Source organism: Chlamydotis macqueenii, chromosome 2, assembly GCF_036417535.1.
Source record: "Chlamydotis macqueenii isolate bChlMac1 chromosome 2, bChlMac1.mat, whole genome shotgun sequence".
NCBI lineage: Eukaryota > Metazoa > Chordata > Aves > Otidiformes > Otididae > Chlamydotis > Chlamydotis macqueenii.
Genome location: NC_141557.1, coordinates 33,411,731 through 33,436,018, shown reverse-complemented (window position 1 = coordinate 33,436,018; position 24,288 = coordinate 33,411,731). Strand labels below are relative to the sequence as shown.

Here is a 24,288-nt window from a genome sequence, read left to right as displayed (position 1 = left end):
TGCCGAGGTTTTGAAAAAAGCCCTGTTATTCACCTCAAGTGGAAGATCAATTCTGTCAGACAATTTGTACTTACCAGTCTCTCTGCTGGCACTTAAACCGGGTTTTACTGTATTCTTGGGAGTCTTGCACACGGAGGGAGGCTGCGGGTGACGGGGGTTCACAGCAGGCACTCGCTGCCCTTCTGTCTTTACACTAGACCCCGGGTGAGGTTTAGCAAAGCTGAAATACAGTGGTTTATTCTAATGCTTCTTGTGGAATGAATTTATAGCTACAAGAATTCATCAGCAATGCGATTAGGTAAACCAGAAGGCAATCTCTCCAGGGAACACAAAGCGCCAGCCCTGATGAAAGATGTTGCCATCCTGTTTGCATTCATTTGGCTGCCAGTCAATGAATAGTTTTCTGGTTTTGCTGGTAATTCAGGCTCTAACATTTTCCAATTACGGCAAAAAGCTTGGAAAGATATCTCCCTGTTTAAAATAGCAGCAGATCCACGCTCGGGGTTGGGTCTCTAAACTTTCCAAAGGCCATACGAATAGCAGTGATTCTCCTCAGGTTTCACCACCTATACTTATTTTACAATTATTTGAATGAAAGTTCAGGCTTGTGAAGGTTAATGGACTGCCTAAACTGGAAGCAGTAATTCTTTACTTATCCATAGGCTAGACACAGAGCCCAAGCTGGCAGGATGAGCTTCCCACCATGCCCTCGCGACCTCAGCTGTCATTTGGAGAAATCAGCCTCTGTCGAGGTCAGGAGTACAGTGGTGTTTAGCCTTTCCATCTCCATGGCAACTTACTCTTGGGCATCTTCTTTGGAGCAGTTACTTCCAATTGCCTTCATCTGAGCGTGGCTCTTTGACATACGAAAACCCACTCGTTAGGGACTGAGGAGACACCAGCAAGCTCATCTTGCTCGACACAGGCTTCAGCCGCATTGCCAAGGGGGAAAAGGGCACTTTCCTCAACTTAGCCAGGCTCTGCGAGTGGCCTGCTCACACGTAACATACTGATTTTCATTTTTTTCCTCCCAAATAAGCTTTTTACCTTTGGACAATGAAGAATAACAAATCTGGAAAGGGCACTTGAAAAATCTCTCAGTTGTTTTTAGCAAATTCTGTGCAATCAATTCTCTAAAGTGACTACTTTAGAAGCTTAGGAGAAGCAGTCACTTGTTTTTAAAATTTTTTATACATATATAAATACACATACACATATATATACGCATACACACTTTATATAAATGTATGTATATGAAAATATATTCAAGTAGTTCCCATGCAAGGCTTTCTTGAACTAAAGTTAAAGGAACATTTTGTCTCCTCAAAAGTTCCAACATTTCTTTCTGTTTAGAAGTCTTGCACGTTGGACTCATGGATGCTCCACATAAGCTGCTGCCCAGGACCAAAACTCAATACCAAATTTTGAATAATTCAGTATATATCAGCTGAGTGATAATCTGACAAAGCTAGAGAAACAGATATGTGAGAGGGTGGTGGAAAATGAGAAACAATCTTACAAACTACTTTTCCTATTTTGGAAACAGGAAACCGCAAGGAAATGTGTAACGTTTCCACTCTAGTATTTATCTGGAGAAGAAAACGTACAAACAGTAAATGTAAGTTTTGGGGATTTTGCCATTCTGGACTGCTGTAACTGGTGAGTCTAGCAGTTACGTTGGTTACAGTGCTGTTTCATAAAGGATATTTTCCCATGTCCACTCAGACCTTTCTAAATGGCAGCACCTTGAAAGAGAATCGTTTTCTTAGGAAAATGGAATCCTAAATGTACTAACCCCTAATGTCATTAAGCTGGCTGTACAAGCAGTGTTACGAAACACTGAATTCAAGTCACCGAGTAAGGGTGCTTGCAGAAGTATTTGAGCAAGCAATATGCCAAGTCACAAATCCTTGCAGACAAAACTGGCTCATGACAAATCATTGTGCTAGTGATAAGTTGGAGAATTCATTCCGCCATAGCCAGACAAGACCTTGCCACAGGTGGGGACACATGGACAAGAAAGCTTGCGGTCTTGCCCACAAGGCTCTGGTTCTGAAAGATCACTTTCTCTTGAGTTGAACATACCACATCCATGTTCAAGAGCTACAGGCATATATGAAAGTCCTTACCACAGGTGGGTTGATGAATTCCTGCAGATATACACAGCAGAGTCTGCGGTCTCAGGTATTGGTGATGAGGCCACCGTACATGATCTCACCGAAGAGGTAACACAGGTCTTCCCATGGAACCTAGGGGAACAGAATGCATCACTGAATAAAATGAGTCAGCTTTCTAAAGGACAAAGCAAGGTTGCTCACAGTAAACATTGCTAAGAGAAATAAAAGAAATTCAAATGCTTCCTTTCAGGAAGCTTCATGGTTATACATTCACATTGCTGGGTTTAGTTTATTTGGAAAATAACTACATGGAAACACAGATTTCATTTGTTTCAATCCAGTGAGAGATATCTGCAAATATCTGAGTAAAAATATCAAGTTTGTGACTAAAATTCAATAATGGTGTAAAATGTATCATCTGTTCAGCCTGGAGAAGAGGAAGCTCTGGGGAGACTTTGTAGCGGCCTTCCATTACCCAAAGGGGGCCTACAGGAAAGATGGGGAGAGACTCTTCAGTAGGGCAACAGGACTAGGGGTAATGGTTTTAAAATAGAGGGAGGTAGACTTAGATTAGATATTAGGAAAAAAATTTTTATAATGAGGGTGGTAGAACATTGGAACAGGTTGCCCAGAGAGGTGGTGGATGCCTCATCCCTGGAAACATTCAAGGCCAGGTTGGATGGGGCTCTGAGCAACCTGATCTAGTGGGGGATGATCCTGCTCCTACCAGGGGGGTTGGACTGGATGACCCTTGAAGGTCCCTTCCAACCCTAACCGTTCTGTGATACTATGATCTGAGCCTTATGTCATGTTTTCTACCTTATCCCTTACAAAAAGCTTTTAAGAGAAAAGTACATTTTCAAAACACTGCATGATATAAAAGAACATAACTCATTAACAAGCACATGTATTTTCCCATGCAGATCTTTAAAAACATAATCCTTATGAGTGACAGGAAGGTAACCTACTGTGCCTTTCTTGGAGGAGAAATAGAAAACTTGTATCTGATTGCAGTCTTTTATATCTCCTCCCTAGGAAGCAGTCAGTAACTGAAATTCTACATTATTTGAATTTGGGATGTATTCAAGAACTTCAGTAAAAATTGAATTAATATTAATCCCATTACTACCACATCACGTAAGCATTATGTTGACTGTAGAACTCTCGTCATAATGCCACTGTTACAGCATGTGATTAACAGTGGGAACACATTTTACCCAAGAAACTACTGTCTTTCTGTTTTATTTGGCTTCACAGAGTTTGAAGCTTCTTTTTGCTACTCTTTCATTTGCAAAATATGCCAGTTTGTGATGAAGCCTTTCCAGACAGGAACCTTTACGCCCTTGGGGGCAGTATTTGCCTCCCAACAATTCAAGTAAAATCTTAATTATACATTTTAAATATTGCATGATGTGACAGAACAGAACGAGTAAAATAGCTGCAGCTATTCCAGCCTGCTTGCTACAAGTTTATTTCAATTTGAATATGTGAAAGTCTAATCCATCTTTCTTTTAAATTGGCTTGAAGAGAATGAAAAAAAAAAGAAGAAAAAAACAGGCCACTGGAGTATAATAAGCAATGCTGCATGCTGCTGATGAGAAGCCTGAACAGAGAGTCCCTGTGAAAAATGCCAATGACTTGGATTTAGAATGAAACAGTCTTGCAGATAGAATAAACTTGCTTTTCTCTTTGCTGGCAAATGAAACACATTCAATGTTTTTCTAATTTCATATATATTTATCTCAAGAAATAGCTTTTTCCTTTGTCTTTTAGAAGAGTATGTAAATATTCTAATTCAGTACAAACTCATTCAGCTGCACACTTCTGGGGACATTGATGACACTGGGATAATCAAAGCTTGTGATATAAAAGGGACATTACTGCTGGTGTGAGAAAACTGAGGATTTTGCCTTAGAAATATTTTGGGCTGTCAGATTTGCATAATTGCCATTGTGCTCTCTAGAAAACTGCTGAGTGGATGGATATGGTGAGGCTGGAGTCCACATCCCCCTCACAACATTGAACGACTCCATGAACGTGTGTGTGGGGATCCGAAGGTGGAAGGGAAGAGCAGGGCAATGAAGTCAGATCAGGCATCCTGCACTTCACCTGAGGAGATCTTACCTATCGCAGGTGAGTGCAGTGGAGTTCATCTCAGCCACAGGAAAATCGATTAAGTAAAACTGAGATGCAAGAAGATGAAATATTCACAAGGAAGCACCATAAACTGGCACAAGTGATGATGGAATTAAGGTAGTTTCCACTAGCTAATGGGCTAGTCAAGTTTTCCAGTTTATGTGTTCTGGTCAATCCCTAATTGTCTTAAACAAAGTTATCGTTAAATGATACCAAGCTGGGAGATTTTCTTTATTTTTATATATGTATGTATGTATTTATATGTGCATGTACACATATATATATAGACAGTCACATTTTAAAAAACTATTATTTCTTTTCTTTCTACAGTATCTATGTTAAGAAAGTGCTTATAAAGCCACAGAATAATGAATCACTATCCAATAAAATGAAAAGGGCCAAAAAGCAATATTATCAAGAGGGAAGATAAAATATTTCTTGCTCTTTCAGACCTTTCTAGCCCTCCCTCCCATTAATTAGGAAAATTAATTATCAAAATTATGAATTGTGATTTGAAAAAAACAGAGCTTAAAGCAGCAAGATTTATTAGCAAAGAAAACTAAGGGTTGGAATACACTGATTTTATAGACTTGTTTTCTAAATGGGAAGCATTATTAAATCATCACTATAAAATTAAGCAATTATTTCAATATGACACCAAGTACCACAGAAAGGAAAAACAGTTTCATGTCCTATTAGCTAAATAAAGGTCAGTAGGGATAAAAAGAAAAAAGGAAAATTAATTTCTAAGAGTAAATACAAGTTGGGAGAGATGGAGAAAAGTATATCATCAAGGGATGAGATATGCCTATATTTTTTTTCTTTAAAAATACCTCTTAAATTTCTTTAAATTATTAAAATGAGAGGACTTATTCAGTACTATCCTATATCATTCAGTAATAAATAATTATTGCTATTATTTAGGCTCTGCCTATACAGAACTTACACAAATGACCTCAGCTGAGTATTTAACGATACAAGTGAGAAATCCACTGTAGCTCAGAAATAAAATCACTCACCTACCCTTAACTTTGACTCCAGGGGAACATTACTGAGAAAGTCACAACAAGGTGGCGTCCTTAATACATAATAATGACACATGCAGGAAATGCACCATTATTTATACATGTGACGTGCTGTAAATTGCTTCCATCATCAGAACTAATTGTGGTGATTATTAATGCAGTGTTATGAACTGTCAGAATTGCTGTATGTAATTACATTTGTGCAAATGCTTCATTACCTGCCTAATGAATTTGGCATATATGCACATGTAAACCACTGTTTTTGTTAACATAATGAAGGGCATTTTTTTCCCCCTTAGCTACTGATGTGGAACTGGTTTGACCTATATTACAAAGTTCAGGCATCCACTACCAGAAAAAAAACAAAACAAAAACAAAAACAAACAACCAACAAAAACCCCACACTTTTGATCTGGTTTATTTTCACACTCAGCAGCAGCATCATGTAACATCAGCTACTTACATAACAACTTCAGAGAAGAATTGTCCCCCCCCCTTATTCTGTATAAACAGCTGATTGAGTCAAAATGACCTTTTTATGTGGTTACCTCCTGCCCACTACTTCTTACCTCCGTATGGGTCTCTCAAGTTGCAGAGGATGCAGATGCAAACGGCGAGATCTCCAGCACTGAATGGGTACGTTCTATCCCAGCCCTGAGGGCCAAACTTCAGTCTCCCAGCAATGCAAGTGTGAAAAGAGCACAGAGGAAAAAGAATGCTTTTAAATTTCCCTTCTCTTGGAACACAGTTCAAGGGTATCCTGTCAAAGAACACAGGAATACATTTACGCAGTTAACAGCCGGCAGCGTTATCGATTAGCTGTACCTGCCTCAGCTGCCTAAAGGGAGCACTCACAAACCTGAGGTTTGAAGGAGACAGAGAAACAGGTTTCTTAGTGATGAGTGATTATTAGGTAGTATTTTTTTGCAGTAATTCCCAGAAGCAAAAGTGTTGATAGGTACCTTTTTATTTCCAAATGTCCCTTAGGAAAGGAGACCTGTTGTGCTACTGAAACCAATAAAAACAGAGACTTTAACTAGAACTCTATAAATATTACTCATATAACCGCTACAGTTGCTTAACATAAATCACCCATAGATGTTATCTCAAGTAGAAAATTTGCCAGTTTAAAAGAATACTGTTCCTTCAGATTTTACTCTGTTTCCCAAGTGTCGTATTTGAAAGAGAAGTTTAATAATTTTTCTTTTGCTTCCACTGTTTATAGTGTTAGTAAAGAATCTCATCAACATAAGATTCTGTATAGGGCTATAGCTGGCTTTTAAATTTTAAATTTAAAAGAGACAAACTATTTGCCATTTTCCTATAAAAACTGTAGAAATTCATTCTTAGTTCTGATAGTTTTCTATATGCTTGTTTTCTTTATGCTTATTCATGCGAAAACTGGTGAAAGAATTCTTCCAATTTCAGTGTCCACAAAGGGTTCAGTTTGTGCATGTTTGCACAGTGCCTAGCACACCAAGGCCCCTCACTAATTCCACCATGATTTTTTTTTTTAATGGGCAGACAACACTGAGTCTAGCCCATCTCTTCATTTGTTGCAGGCAATCTGTTTGACAGTCAAACGTGTATGTTGCTGAGGTTAAAACCAGAAGAGGAGGGAATCATCTGGTCATAGAATCATAGGATGGTTTGATTTGGAAGGGACCTTAAAGGTCATCTAGTCCAACCACCCTGCAAGGAGCAGGGACATCTCCAGCCAGATCAGGTGGCTCAGAACTCGGTCCAATCCGGCCTTGAATGTTTTCAGGGATGGGGCATCCACCACCTCTCTGGACAATCTGTTCCAGCGTTCCACCACCCTAATTTTAAACTTTTTTTTTTTTTCCTAATGTCTAATCTGAATCTACCTCCTTCTATATTAAAACCATTACCTCTTGTCCTATTGCAACAGGCCCTGCTTAAAAGTTTCTTCCCATCTTTCCTGTAGGCCCCCTTGAGGTACTGGAAGACCGCTATAAGGTCCTCCCGGACCTCTCCTCTTCTCCAGACTGAACAGCCCCAACTCTCTCAGCCTGTCCTCATAGGAGAGGTGCTCCAGCCCTCTGATCATCTTCATGGTCCTCCTCTGGACCTGCTCCAACAAGTCCATGTCTTTCTTATGTTGGTCCCCCTGACCTCCTTCATATCAAGGCCTGGAACATGCACTTCTTGTTTGGCTTCAGGGCAAAGGGATAGTTACAAAAATCCACTGGCTATTTAGCATAAAACTGTGGGGGGGAAGCACCTTCTTTCTGTAGTATTAACAATTGCAGTGCTCCTGTCTGCTCTGTCATTGCACCAGGATCTGCAGCTTCTCAGGGTATTGCACAGATCTTTTTGTCCGCTGCAGAGTGGGTTCTTGGTCCATACAATGCTGGCCAAAGCTGCGGCTGCTATCTCAGAAGAGCAGCACTCCAAGGCTAATTATACAGCTTCCCAAGGGGCAGTCACACCCAGTTTATTAAAGTCTCCATTACAGCCCACTGAACAGAACAAAAGCTCTTAATTATGTGGGGGAAGTATATGCCTGAGGACAGTCCTACCTACCCACCAGAGGCTTTCTGTTTTCTCTTTCCTATTTCTCCTGGGAGGGTGAGGACAGTGTTCAGAAAAACATAGAACCATAGAATCATAGAATGGTTAGGGTTGGAAGGGACCTTCAAAGGTCATCTATTCCAACCCCCCTGCAAGGAGCAGGGACATCCCCAACTAGATCAGGTTGCTCAGAGCCTCATCTAGCCTGGCCTTGAACGTTTCCAGGGATAGGGCTTCCACCACTTCTCTGGGCAACCTGTTCCAGTGTTCTATAACTCGCATTGTAAAAAATTTTTTCCTAATATCTAATCTAAATCTAGCCCCCTCTATTTTAAAACCATTACATCACATACACTCTAAGAATACGATGTTTATCCTGTTACAATCAAAAGCAAAAAGGAACAAGATTACTAGCTGTTTGAAACTTTTTTCTGTAATCTACCATGTATTTTGTTTGTATTCTGGGAATATCCTTCCAACTGAGGAGACAGGGACTGTCTGTCTGACACTTGCTGCTTGACACTCAGTTGGAAAAGAACCCAATGGCCATGTCTGGCAGCCTTCTCAAGTGCCTCTTCTGCAACCATCTCCTGCCCTTGTCCTAAAGAGATGTTATGAAATCTTCCAGAGTCTACACTGAAACCAAGCTTTTTTTCCTGTAAAAGAAGTAATTGGGGAAGGGTGAGTGATGGGGGGGCAGGAGATAGGAAAATTAGCAGAGCAGAAAGGAAAAAGAATGATAATGCCCCCATTAATTTCACTATCACTTGTGCAATGCATATTACGTCTTCTGAAGCACTTCACTAAACCCTTACAATTTCAACAAGCAAAATTGCGAGCTCTCAACAGCGGCCTTATTGCTGGTATTAGAAAAAGCCTGCAGAAATCTGTTCCCTTGGTTTTAAGATAATGAACCTTTTGACATTTTGATAGATGCTCGGCATTGTTACTGAGCTTTAGAAACTCTTACAGGGGGTAAAGAGCAATTCCCTTATGAAAAAGGGAGCAACATGTGGTAGATAGCACATCAGTTTTTTAACTGCTTGGTTCAGTGGGTAAACGCACAAGCCTCTCACCTTGTGAGGCCTGAGTTTAAATTGAGCACAGTGAGGTCACAGCTGTATTAACCTGGTATTCTCACTATTGTCTGTGGGGAATAGTAATCCTAAGTATAAAGCCACAGAGCCCTATACAATTGAATATAGTTTGTATAATGACCATTATTTAGTCACAGGGGGCACAAGATTACATGAGCATGGAGAAAATTGCCCTCTGGCCCTCATCTAGTCAAAAGGTAGAAAACAGTACAAAGGAAACCTGCGTTATTCCAAGCAGAGGAATGCTTGGTCTAAAAATGTCTTCATACTGCAGTGCTTATGACCTTACATTTTCATCCATGCCATTTACCATGAATATGGTGAGGGGGGAAGAAACTTTTGAACTCAAATCTGCTGAAAATAAACCTTGCCCAACTTTCCCATAGTAATGTATACTCCACTGTGACAGATGATTCCAGAAGGCTTTGTTCTGTGTAGTAAAAATACACCCATACCCGTACATGTGTATGGGCACATACACACAAGCCTGGAAACATTCCAAAGACACAAATATAGATGATGTACCTTCTGCATGAAGACTGAAACAGGAAGACAAATACTGATACTTTTGGGATATGTAAAAAACCATAGCCTAGCCAATTACCAGGGACTCAAGACTTACCTTAAATTATTAAATTACATATTTTTAATATATATATATGGATAATATTATTTATAAGAGTTTACTTTGGTCAGTATTGCTGTACCATTTTCTTACTGTTAAATATAAAGATATGACAAACTGGAAACCTTGTATGGGACATTTACTATAGTAAGAAGTAGTACAAAGATCAAAATTATATTTCTAGGGGATTGGACAAATTATGGTAAAACAGAATTTCCTCACAAAGCACAGTACGTGGTGTCTAAAGAAAAAATACACTCAAAAAGAAAAGACAAGTCTCTTTGAAAGCATCACTAGTTCCACTAAAAATTACGGTGGAATGTATGACTTTATCTGAAATTGTGTAGTTATAGCACTTCCAGAAATAACATCAGAAAAGACTCAGAACTGAAAAGCAATTTTCCCAACCCACACTAATGGCACTCCATGGCTGAGTAGTTAAGAAGTCAACAGGACTCCTGTAAGTGTGTTCAACTCAGAATCAAAGAAGGAAATCCAATTGAAGGAGTTCTATCTCTTTACTTCTTAGATGAATCTTGACAGCACACAAAAATGAAAAAGGTCATCAGAGTTGCTTCAGAGCCACTTCTGCCTTAAAGTATTCACAGTTCAAAGTATTACTGAGTAGGGAGCTCAAAGCAACAAAAATTCCTACAGCTGCATTTTCTAAAACTCTGATATAAGAATTTACATCTTGTTTTAACGATATTTAAAAATATTGATTTGAAATCCATTGCAAATGGATTGATTCTTATATGTTAGTCACTAAAGGTGTGAGAATTTTTTTCAAAATCACTCCTACACATGCACAGAGCTGAACTTTCCTTTACCTCTTAAAAAAAGGCACCATGAAAGCCAAACACAACCTGTCAGTCAAAACTTTTCACAGGAAATACAACTGCTGTTCATTTATGTACTGAAAGACAAATGCAGTCAAATTTTAAGATGAGCTAACCAACAACAGCAGCTATTTTTCTTTAGCTTGTGGCAACATAAACATAAAAATGTAAGTAAGTCTTCCACACTCAAGTTAAGCTTACATACTTGGTCACAAGTTACTTTATATTAATACCACTGAAAAAGTAGATTTCTGAATCCCATCTAATTATCTCTATGTATACCTTTTCTCTCTCAAAAGACAGAGAGAAGAACAAATAATGCACAGTTGTTTCCATCACCATTCCAATCCCTCTTCAGACTGCAAACTGACACAAAGTTTTGGGAAGTTTGCAAATCCCAAGAGGTTTTGTTGTTGGGTTTTTTTTGGTGGTTTTTTTGGGGGGGTTGTTTTACACGGAATCAGTTCAGGCACTTTAGCTGAATGTCTATTGAAGAAAACTCCTCAGGTTCTGAACTATGACAGAGGGGCTTTTCTAGTTCTTTTATCACTTTACCACATATAGTGGGAAAAAGAGACACCTTGGCCATGATACCATGTTTTCTCTCTCCTTTCTGATAGAAATATATCTATCTTCCTCTCTTAAAAGCCCTTTCTCTTTCCATCTAAAAATGTATTTAATACATCAGAAGTTTATTATGCCCTTTACTCTGGTTTCTGTCTACTCTGTAATAGTGATAGAGCTTATTTTTTGGATGTGGCAAAGATTTCCATTCCTCATGATCCATCACAGCACCACTGCTACAGAGAAGACAAAAGTTTAGCCACACAGTGCTAAAAGCCAAGGTGAATATGAACAAATCCATCTGCACCATGCAAAGAAATCATCACCAGTTTTCCTTCTCCCCTTTTCTCTCCTTTCCCTTCCAGATATTTCTGTCTGCTTTTAACTTCCACTTATACACTGTGTGGAGTGATTCCTTTTTTTCTATCCTCCCCCAAATCGGATTCTTCAATATATAATTTTTTTACCTTCTTCCCAAATCCTTGGTTTCTAGTTTGATTCCTACCTCTGTTACTGATCAGCTCTGTGATACAACCTGGAGGAACCTCTTCAGGGCAAAACCTGCCACCCAGGAAAAACTGAACCCTAATTCTTCACAGGTTGTATAAGATACTAAATTTAAGAGAAAAAAATAAGAGCCTGAGTGTGATATGGATATGCATTATGTACAAAATTCTTACTTTACATACCACATACATTTCAGCTCTAATTATCCAACCACAAGCATCTAAATCATGCTATTTAACTTCAGCGTAGCTCCATAATGTCATTGCAGCATTTTAAATTAAAAGAATTACATGAAAGTATCTTTGGAATTTCTGCAGTTGTTATCGGTACAGAAGCAGCACTCACACTGTGTGAGAAACTGCACAGCCACAAGGTAAGAAGATAACTTGTTTGAGCAGAGGCATCACCTTCTAGTGAAGAAACAGCAAACACAGTAAATATCAGCACCAGTGATCTGAAAATTTTTCTCCACCTGAAAAGCTGTTTGGGCCAAGAAAATGAGCTTATCCTTTTCGAAAAGTCCTTGGCTCATGAAAATAAAAGGTTGAATATGTGACAGCTTCTGTCAGGTTAGAGATACGTCACTGAGTATCTTCTGATTTTTCAGCCTGTTTACTTGCTTTGTGAAAGACTGCATCGCAGACCTGAAAAGAAGTACAATGATTTTTATTTATTTGAATTCTGCTTTTTTTTTTTCTTTTCTGCTTTTAAGATACTTGGTTTCCAACTGTAGGCTTCTAAGAAGAGCTGGCCAAAGCAGTGGAAAACGCAAAGCACTTCTGCCAAGAGGCTTTTGAGGAAACTTTTAGCAAACCAGGGTTGCAAACAGCAGTACTCTTCTGCTTCCTTATTTTACTCGGCAGGCAGAACCTCTCGCTTAAGCAAGCTGCTAATTTTGCAGTGGGTGATTTCCGTTCCTCATAGCATTAGGTCATTTGGTAGATTTGCCACACTGAATTGTTTATACCTAATCCCTCAAAACTCTTCCTAACATGACTCTGTGGGATGGCTCAAGAAAAGGAAGGTAAACTCTACAAGCACAGTCAGAAAACACCATCAAAATGGAGACAGCCGACAGAGAGACCCGTGGGAATGCACAGTGTTCCAGATCAGCTCGAGATCACATCGTGTTTCACAGACACACAGCCTGGCAAAAGTAAACATCTGGTATGAGTGATAGCTAATATACTGGGCATCCTACTGGAGGCAGGATTCTCTTCCTTGCACTTTGAAACCAAATCAGCAAGATAAGTTTTTACTTTCAGAGGAAAATGGTAGATGGGGTTGATGCTGCCCAGACTGTTACTAATGAAGTAACAGTCTTATGGCTGTTGGACTGTAATGCTCTCATGTCATGTTAATTTGAGCTTCATTTTCTTTGGCTTCAGCCAAAGATGACAGTTGTCTCATGTGCTTTTTAATGGACCATGATTATCCCACACAATTACCAAAACATTCCTATCCTAAAAAGAATATGGATACACTCTAGAACTAAACTGACTTTATTTCAGGCAGTAGCAAATATTTAAGGTAAGCAAGCTTCTTATCTTAGGCAAACATAAGGGAATGACTGTTTTCTACAGCAATATGCCTGCTCACTTGTGAAAACAAGGCAATCATATATGAATGTTTGTTCACATTTCATGCTGATACTCATTTATTTTCAGTACTAACTCAAACACTTAAATCAAAAGGAAAAAAAAAGACATTTCATACAATAGATATGAAATTGTTAATATGTGCATGAACGCACTTACTGGACAGAAAGGAATCTGACCATTCCAATCTCACAGAAATATTTCACTAAAAATAATTAATACTACACATTTTGCAGGTGACGTTAAGTTGTTAAAAACAGTCCAATTGTTGTTACCTTGCACTGTATTTCTGATGCAGTCAACTTTGTTGACTCAAGTTTCTCTACAAGTTCACTATCATCTAAGAAACTGCCCTGGGCAGCTGAAGGGCTGAGCAGCACGTCATCCTCCAGTTGCCTCAACTCCATCTTGAAATGGTTCTGCTGCTTGCCCAGGACTGACAAGCAGAGAGAATGAAAACACTGTATTTAAACAACTGCAGCAAAAATTACTGGTTTATAGCATTTGTAAGCTACATTTTAATGTTTAATTACATTAGTTGATTTAATTTCTGAAAAAGACAGTTTACCTTCTGTCCCAGTACACTAGAACTAAGGTTCTGGAACACCCAAAGCAAGAAGGTCAAGATCACCATGGACCACAACTTTATCTCTCTCCTAGCCTCCTTCTCCTTCAGACTACACAAAAGGATCGGAATCTTGCCAGAGATAGCAAGTGGCAACCTACGTGGCAGCTGAGGAAACCAACAGCAGCACAAGACTGGAGAACTCCACTTTGGCAGCAAGCAGTGGGTGAAGGCACGGTCGTAGTCTGCTCTGTTGGACTGACCTGACAGTGAAAAGGCTTGACTAGTCCTACGGGGAGCTCTCCATCAGAATCTGACCCTCACACAAAAAAACCCTAGGCGATATGAGCGTTGTAAGCATACAGCCCCACGTGGAACAATGTACAGATGCAGAAGAAAATGGCCAGCTGTTTTCAGATCATATTCCCAAGTAGATGGCTTTCTTTCATCAAGGTGTAATTAAACTCTCTGACCCAGTTTGCCCTTGCATGAAGCAGCAGGACCTCAAAGAGGTGTAGCAAGTCTTTGCGGATGAAGACAGTAAATTACATGAGAGATCTGGAAAGACACACTAGAGAAATAGGAAGTATTCATATTATTCATTTCACACCCCTAAGTATTTTTTAATTTTTTAGCACACAGATCACAGTCTGCTCAAAGACTACAACCAGCTATAAAAGCGTTTCTCTTCATAAGTTACTATATATTGCTATGACTGCAGCAGCTACAGAACTGCATCTTTTCGGGAATAAATTATTATTTAGTAATCAAATGTCACAGGTCCTAACAGTGCCATCATATCCTCTTATGGACCAGCATGAAATTTTATTCACACTTATTGGCTCAAGATCAATGGAGCACAAAGCATTGCAGAGGACTTTAATCTTACACTGTGAATTAAATGCATAGAGCAAACCAATCAGTTGAGAGAAGTGTGGGAACAAGATCACAATAACTTTAATTTCTAGCAGAGCTTTAGGTCAAGCCCAGCCCTCTGGGAGTATGGGTTTGGCCAAATTAGTAGAAGTACTTTCTACACTTTAACATCTTTCTAATATACGAGTTACCGCACAGCAGATTCAAACAGGCATATTAATGCTAGTCTTAAATTCTCAGAAGGGGCTACGGACAGATCAAAAGATAGTCTTTACCTCATATATTTCTAAGTCCAGCCTTTTGGCACTAACAACCTCAGCCAACAGCTGGTCTTCCAGCCCGTCCCTACTGACAGTGAAATTAATGAGGGTGGTCTGAGCCTGCAGTCCTGGCTTGTAGTGAGGGTGAGCCAGTTTACTTTGAAGGATGAGATGGAAATTCTTGTTGAATTCACATTCCTTGTCTTCAATCTTAATACATCTGGGAAGGAATAAAATGCACAAGAATGAGGACCTCACTGAATTAAGAAACCACAAATATCTTAGATTGCAAAAGATGGGTACTGCATTATCTTGGCAGCATAGGAAGTAGATGCAAACCAAATTTTAGGTGCCTCCAGCTTAAGAAACAAAATGAGGATGATTGAACACACCAAAATTATATGAAGAATACACAGAACATTTCTTAATTGAAATAGTTTCATTTGCATACACAGCAGACAAGAGTAGATTATTCACTGTTGTAGTGAAGAGTCTGTGGCTTAGGGGTAAATGTCTATCTTCACTACTTACCATAAACATAGGAAAGTTTTCAAACAACCCTTCATGAGATAGCTGCTACTTCTTACAAATGTTTCCTTAAATATAGCCCATTTTCCCATCTTTTGAAATAGCTTAGCAACAAATCCTAAAAAAAACCTAAGCAGATGCATATATTTATAACAAACTGACAGTGACCAGAGGAGAGAGAAGGGCAAATAAAAAATCATTTTTTAAGGCAACCTACTAAATTTTTTGTTCCAAATCCATTATTTGCTGGGTGAAAGAATGAATTATACTAGGTTCACCTATTATTCATTGAATAAGATCCCTTACTGAAGAGATGTCATTTCCTCACCCCTTGTCTTCAACGAGAGGTGCCAGCCTGTACCCGTACAGCAATACTACTACTGCTGAAGTACCATGCTGGAGCCTAGCAGTGAGGCAACATGAAGTTCATCTTCCTACTTCTGTGGCACAGCACCAAAAAAAAAAAAAAAAAAAAAAAAAGGAAAGACTGCTTATAGACTAAAGTGTGTCCTGTGCATCTGGTCTGGTGTGAGCAGGTGCCACAACTTAGTGCCATCTACTTGCACAGTGAGCAGGATGCTGATCTTCAGCCATCACCTGTCACACACAAGCACAAGTACAATATTGCCTGTACAATGGTTTTGGATGTTCTTTGCCAAGAAAGGAGATCCAAACATTAATAACAAAATTCTGTTTGAAAAAAATCCATAGAACATATATATAATGGAATATAGGTAGACATAAACCCTTTTTGCAAAATTCAAACTGACATTTGTTGAGTCAAATCAATCCTCAAGGTGATTTCAACAGTATAGATACTAAACACTTAAAACAGAATCCAAAGAAGTCACATCAGAACATGAATAAAACTAGTCTTTTCTGTACAAATTTTAACGTTGTTTTTAGAATATCATAGTTCATGGCCAGTGTCACAGACACATATTTCAGCTCTTAACATCCTTGCCTGCTTCTGATATGTCCTTAGCTGGAAAACACAGGCTAAATGAAATAGTGTGCTGAAAACCTTCTGTATTTCAGCAAGGATCAGGAAGAAAAGACAGTCACTTATGATGTACATCAAGTGAATGCCTAAAAATAAGCCAATATGCTAGGAAACCCATGACTACAGCAGACGTGTACGTTGTATATTACTGCCATGCAAACTACTGGAGATCCTGGCTTATGGCTGTATAATAGTGAAATAGTTTAGCCATACTGTTGTGTCCTTCACATAATACCTTTCTCAGGTGGACATTAATTCATCTTCCAGTTCTGCAACATGGATTTCAATTCTGATACTGTGGTCTCTCCATAACCTTCAAAAACCAGCTACAGCTGCAGGGAACAAAGCAATAGAGCTTGCCAGAGAGAGAGAAACTTTGCTCCACTTTCAATACACACACACAGAGGTGAAAGGTCGAAGGAGAGATCTGACAAAAGACAACATTTTCAGTTTGCTTTGTCAGTGGAAAAAACTTTGCTAAGGGAGTCTCACTATATTTAAAGCCTACATGGTGATGTAACAAGCTTTAGAGTTCTGGATCCAGTTTATGGGTTCTCAATTCACAGGAGCAATAAATTACCAATTTCTGTGATTATCATCTATGAAAGGCAAAAAATACATAATGACTCGGTGGGTTTTATTACTGCAGCTATTCTAGGTTTTCTGTTAATTACAGAACTGGGAAAAATAAATGTTTTGTTATTGCTCTCACACGCTTCAAGGAGTATAAGAAACAACACTAAACACAGAGGTGGGGAAACCTAGTAGAATTGCTCAATTTTTTTCAATGAAATGTATCTGTTTGGAGGTTAATTCTGGATTTTAAAGAAATGTAGCAGATATAGGTATTATTCATGGAAGTCCATGGTAAAAGGCACAGCAAAAAAAAATTATTGCCAAAGAAATTACTAAAGACAAATTCTACTTTTGGTAATTTTTTTTTCTGCATAATCTCCTGTTCCACCAGCAGAGGCAGATAGAATGGACTGAATTAATGCACCGTTCTACCCTGGAACAGTCAAAGCATCTTTCATGTGAGCTCCAGTTCGCTGTTATCTAAGAATATACAAAGTAAATTAAAAAGAAATTGCTCTCCACTAGTTCTTTCCTGTTGAAATTCTCATAGATCTTGAAATAAAGTTGATCAAGGGATTCAAAAGAGTTTGCAAAGCACTTTTAAAATCCTATATAAACTTTGAGGAATAACTGAGTTCTAGCAAAAGCAAATATAAAAATAAATACATCCCAGAAGCTAACATGAGTGCTAAACTGTCAGCTATTAAATAGTGCAGCGTTTGGCCTGATCTGTCAAAATCTGAGTTATTGGCACAAAGAACTGCTTCTCCCTTGTGTATGTGCTGCCCAAGAAAACGATGCCTGGGACTTTCAAAGGCAGGATCTGAAAGACAAAAAGATCTTGAGTATAGGAACATGACTTCATATCATGAAATGCCTCAAGAGTTTATGCAAAAACTTTTCTTAGCAGATACTTTTATGCAACTCAAAATTAAAAAGAGTATCTTTCAGGATAGATGTTCTCCAAAACATGCCATGACTCTTAAATGGCAGAAAGTAGGATACCTTACCGTAGCTAAATGTTTTGGATCAGCTCAGCAAGAATGAAAAGAAATGATAAATTCTTGGACAGGAAAGGAAAGGGAAACAATACTTTTCAGTGTGAAGAAAGGGGGACAAACACATTTTTTGAAGGAGCCTTCTTTCAGTTCCTGCTGCTTAAAATTAAAACCTTCTCAAACCTACTTGCGAACTCCAACAAGTAATGTAGAGAATGAAGTTGAATAAATCAGGTGAAAACAAGTGCAAAATAGATCTGTTTCTAGGCAATCTCAATAGGCAAACTGTGCAAGTTGGTCAAACTAGTTCAGTGGGAAAAACACTGTCTTAGAGCTGCACAGCTGGCGAGATGTTCAAGGCAAGGAAAGCTTCTCCCTGTGGAGAAACTGAGTGAATTGTCTTGCTGTTTCCTGAATAATAGTCATGCCTCATAAGAATGGAAACTTGTTCATACAAGCTACATTTGCACATAAATCAAATTTCAAGACATCTTAAAGAATCTTGTAATAACCTAATCTCGCAACTGAAGAGACATGACTACCACTTTGTGAATGTGCAAAGGATATGAGTAGGTGTAACAGCTCATGTGAATGTAAATAGGGGTCTTATGAACAATGAATTTATTCCTCTGTCTTCTCTCCTATGAGTCAAAATGACATTGATCTATTATAGTTAATGGTCATATCCAGTGATCTCCAAAATAGTGGTGCTGGGGAGACAGGATAGGAAACACACCAATAAAACTCACATGTTAAAGCCTATCCATACCAGACCAGCCTTCTAAATATATACTAAGGCACTTAACAAAGAAGTCTGATTTTCAGAGATAACAAGTACCTGTAGTTCACCCTACAATCACCCACATTTTGAGGAAAATATAAATTTTTATGTATATTCAAAGTTCTCTGAAGCTGAGAATTTCTTTTGCAGGCTTCATTCAGAAACAATACCAGAAGTTGGTTGTTATAGACTATCCAACAGTCCAACACAAGAACAACCTTGGTAAACAAGGAAGGGGAGAGACACTTTTATGAAGCTGCTTCACAGATCAGCAAGTTCTCTAATATGCAGGCCAGTAAATTTGCTTTGGAAGGAGTACAAGTTGATAAATCTCCCTTGCTATGCTTTCTGTCGATTGATATGATAAGATATATTTTACTTAAAATTAGGATTGTCTGAAGCTCAGTGGATTTAATTATTTGTAATTATCCAGTTGTTGTCAGTATGTGGCCATTTTATGACAGTGGTATCTACTGTGTGGGTCAGGTTCAACTGTATATCTTTTCAAATACAGAATTAATGTACTATTGATGAAACCATTACTAGAACCAAATTAAAGTCTGGGCTGATGTATTGGTCCACAGGGTGCTGTCAGACATGAAAGGAGTAATTAGTATTCATTACTTCATACTCTGCAACATTCCAATTATTAATGAACTTCAACTGCTGGATTGCACTATATCTATCACAAATACCTTTCTAGTCTTTCTTTATTAGGAAAAAAAAAAATCAAAGTGCTTGATACAACTACTAAAACAAACAAATATCAGAAATTAATCCAGAATGAGGAAAACTCTGCTTATTTGGTAATATAGGGGTATGTATATATATTACCAGTGCCCCACAGAGGAGACCTGCTGCATCTTCAATGAGCCACAGAATGCTGGGTCATGCAACGCCACTTAAAACATTCATCAGAAGAGCCTATATTTGAATAGCTTCACGTATTTGTGTCTGTGTACAGCTCTGTTCTGCGACATGGAAGTCTTTGCCACGTAAATGCAAAACTATATTGCTGTGACCCTTGTCCTTTTCAATTCAGCTCCTTTCTACTGTTTTACATCCCTCTGTCTCATGCCTTAAACACTTGTTAGATGATACAATTTCTGAACTCTCTTTCAGAACAGTATAATTCTGATTTTCAGTAGAATTTCTTCACTACAGATTCTAAAAAGCAAGCTATATGGTCTTACTCTGAAGTATTTCAAATACCACAATAGAAAAATGTACGAAAGAGGAGTAATTTCAAGATCTCACAGTGCAGGGCAAGAGTACATCTTCCAGGAGCTTCATATATGCAAGGAGAATTGAGCTGTTATGTATTGCTTAGATTTACTGTGCGGTCACCAGTGCCTGAAATATGGGGGTGAAGGAGGGTGAAAAAGCTTGAGTAATCTGTCCAAAACTAGACATCATTTTTATTTAACTTTTCTTTCATATGTTCTCTTTTAACAATCTGAAACTGTGCAAGCACTCTAAACACTCTGAGTAACATTTGAGACCCATCCAGCAATGCTTCAGAAATGCTATCTCTAACTTTTTATCAAAATAAACATAATGTTCTTCAACATGAAAAACCTAGCTTGTTGATATGTTGTTTGAAAACAGGAATAGAAGAGAGAAACACATTCAGGCTTAAAAATAAATTCACATTTTAGCAGAGACAATAACATGGCATTTCAGTTCATCAGATGAAACATTTAATGAGGTTTACCGAGTTCTCTCTCATGCAACCACAAATCAACATTATTCTTTAGGCTGACAGCTGCATTGAAGACTCAACAATCACCTTGGAAGTTTTCATGAAAAGTGATGGAAGACATTACAGACTGAAACTCTCTTGTGCGAAGTATAAGCTCCTTTATTTTTCCTATTATTATCCTGAAAATATGTATCTAAAGGTATCTTAATTGACTCTTAGGAAATATTTTTATTTTATTTCCTAAACATTTTTTTCAAAATTCAGAGAAAAAAGGGGCATGGGAATGAAGATGAGATTCACAGACATTCCCCACAAAAGGTCACAACATAAGGTTGCCCTCCCTTGTACCATCTACCACTCCTGCCACCGCAGTGTCAGGACCAGGAAAGAACATTAACTCAGCCTTGCTTTACCCAGTTCAAATTTGAATATCCCACTCGAATGTCTAGCTACAGAGCTCTGGGGTAGAGAGAGCTCAGAGGGCTGTCACAGCTGTCGCCCTTTCATTGGGAGGGAGAGGTCAGAACAAGTTTTGGTGCTACCAGATCAGGCTTCTTGGTAAAAGTGAAGAGACAGCAACAGAACTGCTACATCTGTCTGGACGTGTTTATGAGCACTATCAGCTGGACTGGTTTGATGCAGCATCAGGACGTTGGCAGCAATACTGATGTAGAGAGTCCCCATCTCTTGCTTGCTTATTTCTGCCCTGGGTTCTGCCAGAGCAGTTTTGCCTCATTAGCATTACTTTTTTTTTTTTTTTTTTTTTTTTTAAACTAGGCCATTGATTTGTTTCATGGCCCAACAAACAGTTATGGCAATGCACTGCAGAATGGTTTTCTTAAGCTGACATGGCAGCTGGAAAGCCCTGTGTTGTTAAATCCAAATATAGCCTGTAATTTCCAGTGCTTTCCCTTGCGCTATAGATGCCTAACATGTAAATGAAGTATTTTCTTTTCTTTTGAGACAAATTATAATATATTTATGTATTTTATAATATATGGACATGGTGGTCTTAGGTTGATGATTGGATTTTATGATCTTAGAGGTCTTTTCAAACCTTAAAAATTCTAAGATTCTATAATTCTATGATATGCTTCTTCTTCTTTGTTCCTTTTTTGAAGTAAAAAAAAAGTGAAGATTTTCACTTTGGGTTGATAAACTTACACATGTGTCTATATTGTACTTTAAGTCCAATTTGCAAATTGAGAATATAAGTGTGTTATCTAATCAGATGCAGATACTAACACTTTAGTATCCACTCATCACCAGTTTTTAGCCATTGCATTTTAAAAATAAATAAATAATTTCATGAAGGATTATGAAGTAGTAAGCAAAATGTGGCAATTAAAGCGATATAGATCCAGTCGTCCCAGAAAAAAATTCTTACTAGTCAATTATACTTACTTTCCCCTTTTAACTTTTTGTCTTCCAAGCAGGGGATCAAGTATGGGGTCAATAGATCCACCCATATTTTCGATTAGTACAGTCTCTCCACAATCCAAAGCTCCTTCAACGGTCTTCAGAAAACTTAACATGAAAAATAAAAAAAACCCACTCAAATATTAGATAAATGCTGGTTATAGGAAGATTTCTTTTATATAATAGAATTGGAGAAGTTTTTCTAAAAGAGCACAGTTAAACCATGTAACACTGTTCACAAAGAATTTCCCAGTAGTTAAGAGTTCACCAGCTTTGAGTTCAACATCTTTCTACCTATGCTCTTGCTAGTTCTCATATTAAAAAAAAAAAAATATATATTGATGGGGCTTTTCTCATAAGCAAATATGAGGATATAGTCTCACATTGAAGACACTTGAATTCACATAGAGCAGCTAGGGGAGTATATACATCTTTTAGCTTTTTTTTTTAATTTTATGTTTTTGTGTTATAGCTTATAGCTTTTGGTATATCCTCATCTAAACAATAAACACTTTCTTGAAGTATTAGAATCTGAATTACTTGGGAGAACTCTGTTCCAACAGCCACCAAGAAGAGAGTAGTTAACAGTGGAAGGATAAATAAGCAGACAATATAGCCTCATACAGGTTATGAATGAAAAATCACAATTATTTGTGAGGGCTTTAAAAAGAATTTCAAAAAATCAAGGCAGGTGAGGAAAAAGAGCTCATTCAGAGGAGCAGACAGGTTAAATCATTAACAATTATTTAAAAAATAAGGCATTACTGTGACCAGTTACTGGGCTGCGTAATTGGGTGTTATATCTGGAATTCAGTAAAATAAACTCAGTCAGCCCTTTGAAAAGGAGCAGTTAAATCTTACCTAGTCATCTCCCTAAATCAAAGTAAACATGAGAAAAAATATGAAGAGGTCAATCATATGCAAGTGCTATCAACTTACATAAAATTCAGTAATAGCAATCAGAATTAAACCCATGTTTGTTTACCAGGAAAGGACCTGATCTTGGCTTTTGCCTTGAATGCCCTCCACTGTATTGCATCTCTCCCTCTGTAAGGTGCATGGGCTGTGTTCTGCTGACTAAACTGTAATGCTATAAGTACGGTCATATCATCAGGCTTTGCACCTTAGCTACTGAAAAAGCGATTTGCCCCTCACAAGAAGCGCACCTCAACTTCCACTTTATTTCCTCCTCAACGCTTGAAAACAGCATAGTAAAAGTCCCCCTTCAAGCACCATCTTAAATGGAAAATGAAGCTATGGATAAATATGCAGCAGTGTCGTAATATATCAAGTCTTCAAGTAAGTGCATTCCAACAAACACCAAGCCCTTACAAAAATTAGGGGAACTTGAGGGCAGTAAACATGAAAGTCAATTCTTCAGCATGCACATACCCTTTCTGTCCTAGACGCACGACTTTAAGGTCAGCTCCATATTTATTCTTTATCCATTTAATTCCCTGCTGCTGGGGATCTATTATCGGAGGCCAGCGCTTGCAGTTTGTTAGAATAGTGGCATTTTCTGTTGACATCCTATCACCGGGCAGTCCCTCGTTGCTCCATGCTACAATTGTAGCATCATCCGTCAACGTGGCAATCGGGTCCAGGCCCTCCGTCACAGGAATAGGAACCTTTGAATCAGAGTGGAATATAATCTTGCAGCAATGTTACCAAGCAGCAAGACATGACTCAGTGCAATGCACAAGACAACTGGGCTGACATAAATTAAGGCTTTCTAGGCAGAAAAGTAAGCAGGATCCCTGTGGAGTTCCAGATGCAAAAGAATATACTAGGAAATGTGAGAAGCAGTTTATTATATTTATAACAGATCTTTTAAAAATGTGTTTTCATTTAAGACATTTACTTAATGAAAAATATTTATAGTTCGTTAAAGTTCAAAAATATTATATATTATAAATTTCAGTGTTTATGGACTCTGATATTGCAAATTCAATGCTCATGTATGCTCTTGAGCATTTCTGGAACATAAATCAGTACTTATCCACACAAAAATTGTAAAAACAGGATTCCCATGGTATCTTATTAATATAGTTCAGCTATGTGTTAACAAGCTGAAAAGCCCGAGAACAGGACCATCTCCAGGGGCAGAGGCAGCCTCGGAACTCCCTGCGTGGCAGCAGCTGTGGCAATGCTCTCATCTGATTGCTGGTTTGCTAAGAGGGAAGCTGTGGTTTCCACCTACACTAGAGCAGCCGTTAGACAGCCACGCTTGCTGGATACTAACTGGTCCCAGGCGATTACAAGGAGATTACAAAGCTCATCTCTACCGGATGCCTGGGATTAAATTTCTCCTTGCTGAAGCAAAGTGCAAATGCCCACCAATTCCTTCATTATGTTATCCCAGGCTTCCTTACCTTGTGATTTCTGGGTGGAGTTATAAAGCCATACGTGAAAGGAAAGCACAGCGTCATCACTATTTAGCCTGAACTATTTCTACCCCATTCACAAGGGGTTTAAAAACTCTTCCCTCAAAATTTTCCTCCTCCCTAGACATGTATAGTCCTTAGTGCTGGCTTGTA

The 24,288-nt window shown here is 38.4% G+C and overlaps 1 protein-coding gene across 1 annotated transcript in view; it reads right to left on the bottom strand.

The window, feature by feature from the left end:
* The window catches only part of DNAH11 (dynein axonemal heavy chain 11), a 123,249-nt gene that overhangs the window by 5,266 nt on the left and 93,695 nt on the right, over window positions 1–24,288 (bottom strand). The window contains 9 exon segments of the mRNA XM_086740390.1: window positions 9,948–10,070; window positions 11,918–11,986; window positions 11,988–12,089; window positions 12,705–12,765; window positions 12,767–12,833; window positions 13,315–13,478; window positions 14,755–14,964; window positions 21,737–21,859; window positions 23,144–23,403. Of these exon segments, the coding sequence (XP_086596516.1) occupies window positions 9,948–10,070; window positions 11,918–11,986; window positions 11,988–12,089; window positions 12,705–12,765; window positions 12,767–12,833; window positions 13,315–13,478; window positions 14,755–14,964; window positions 21,737–21,859; window positions 23,144–23,403 (1,179 nt within the window).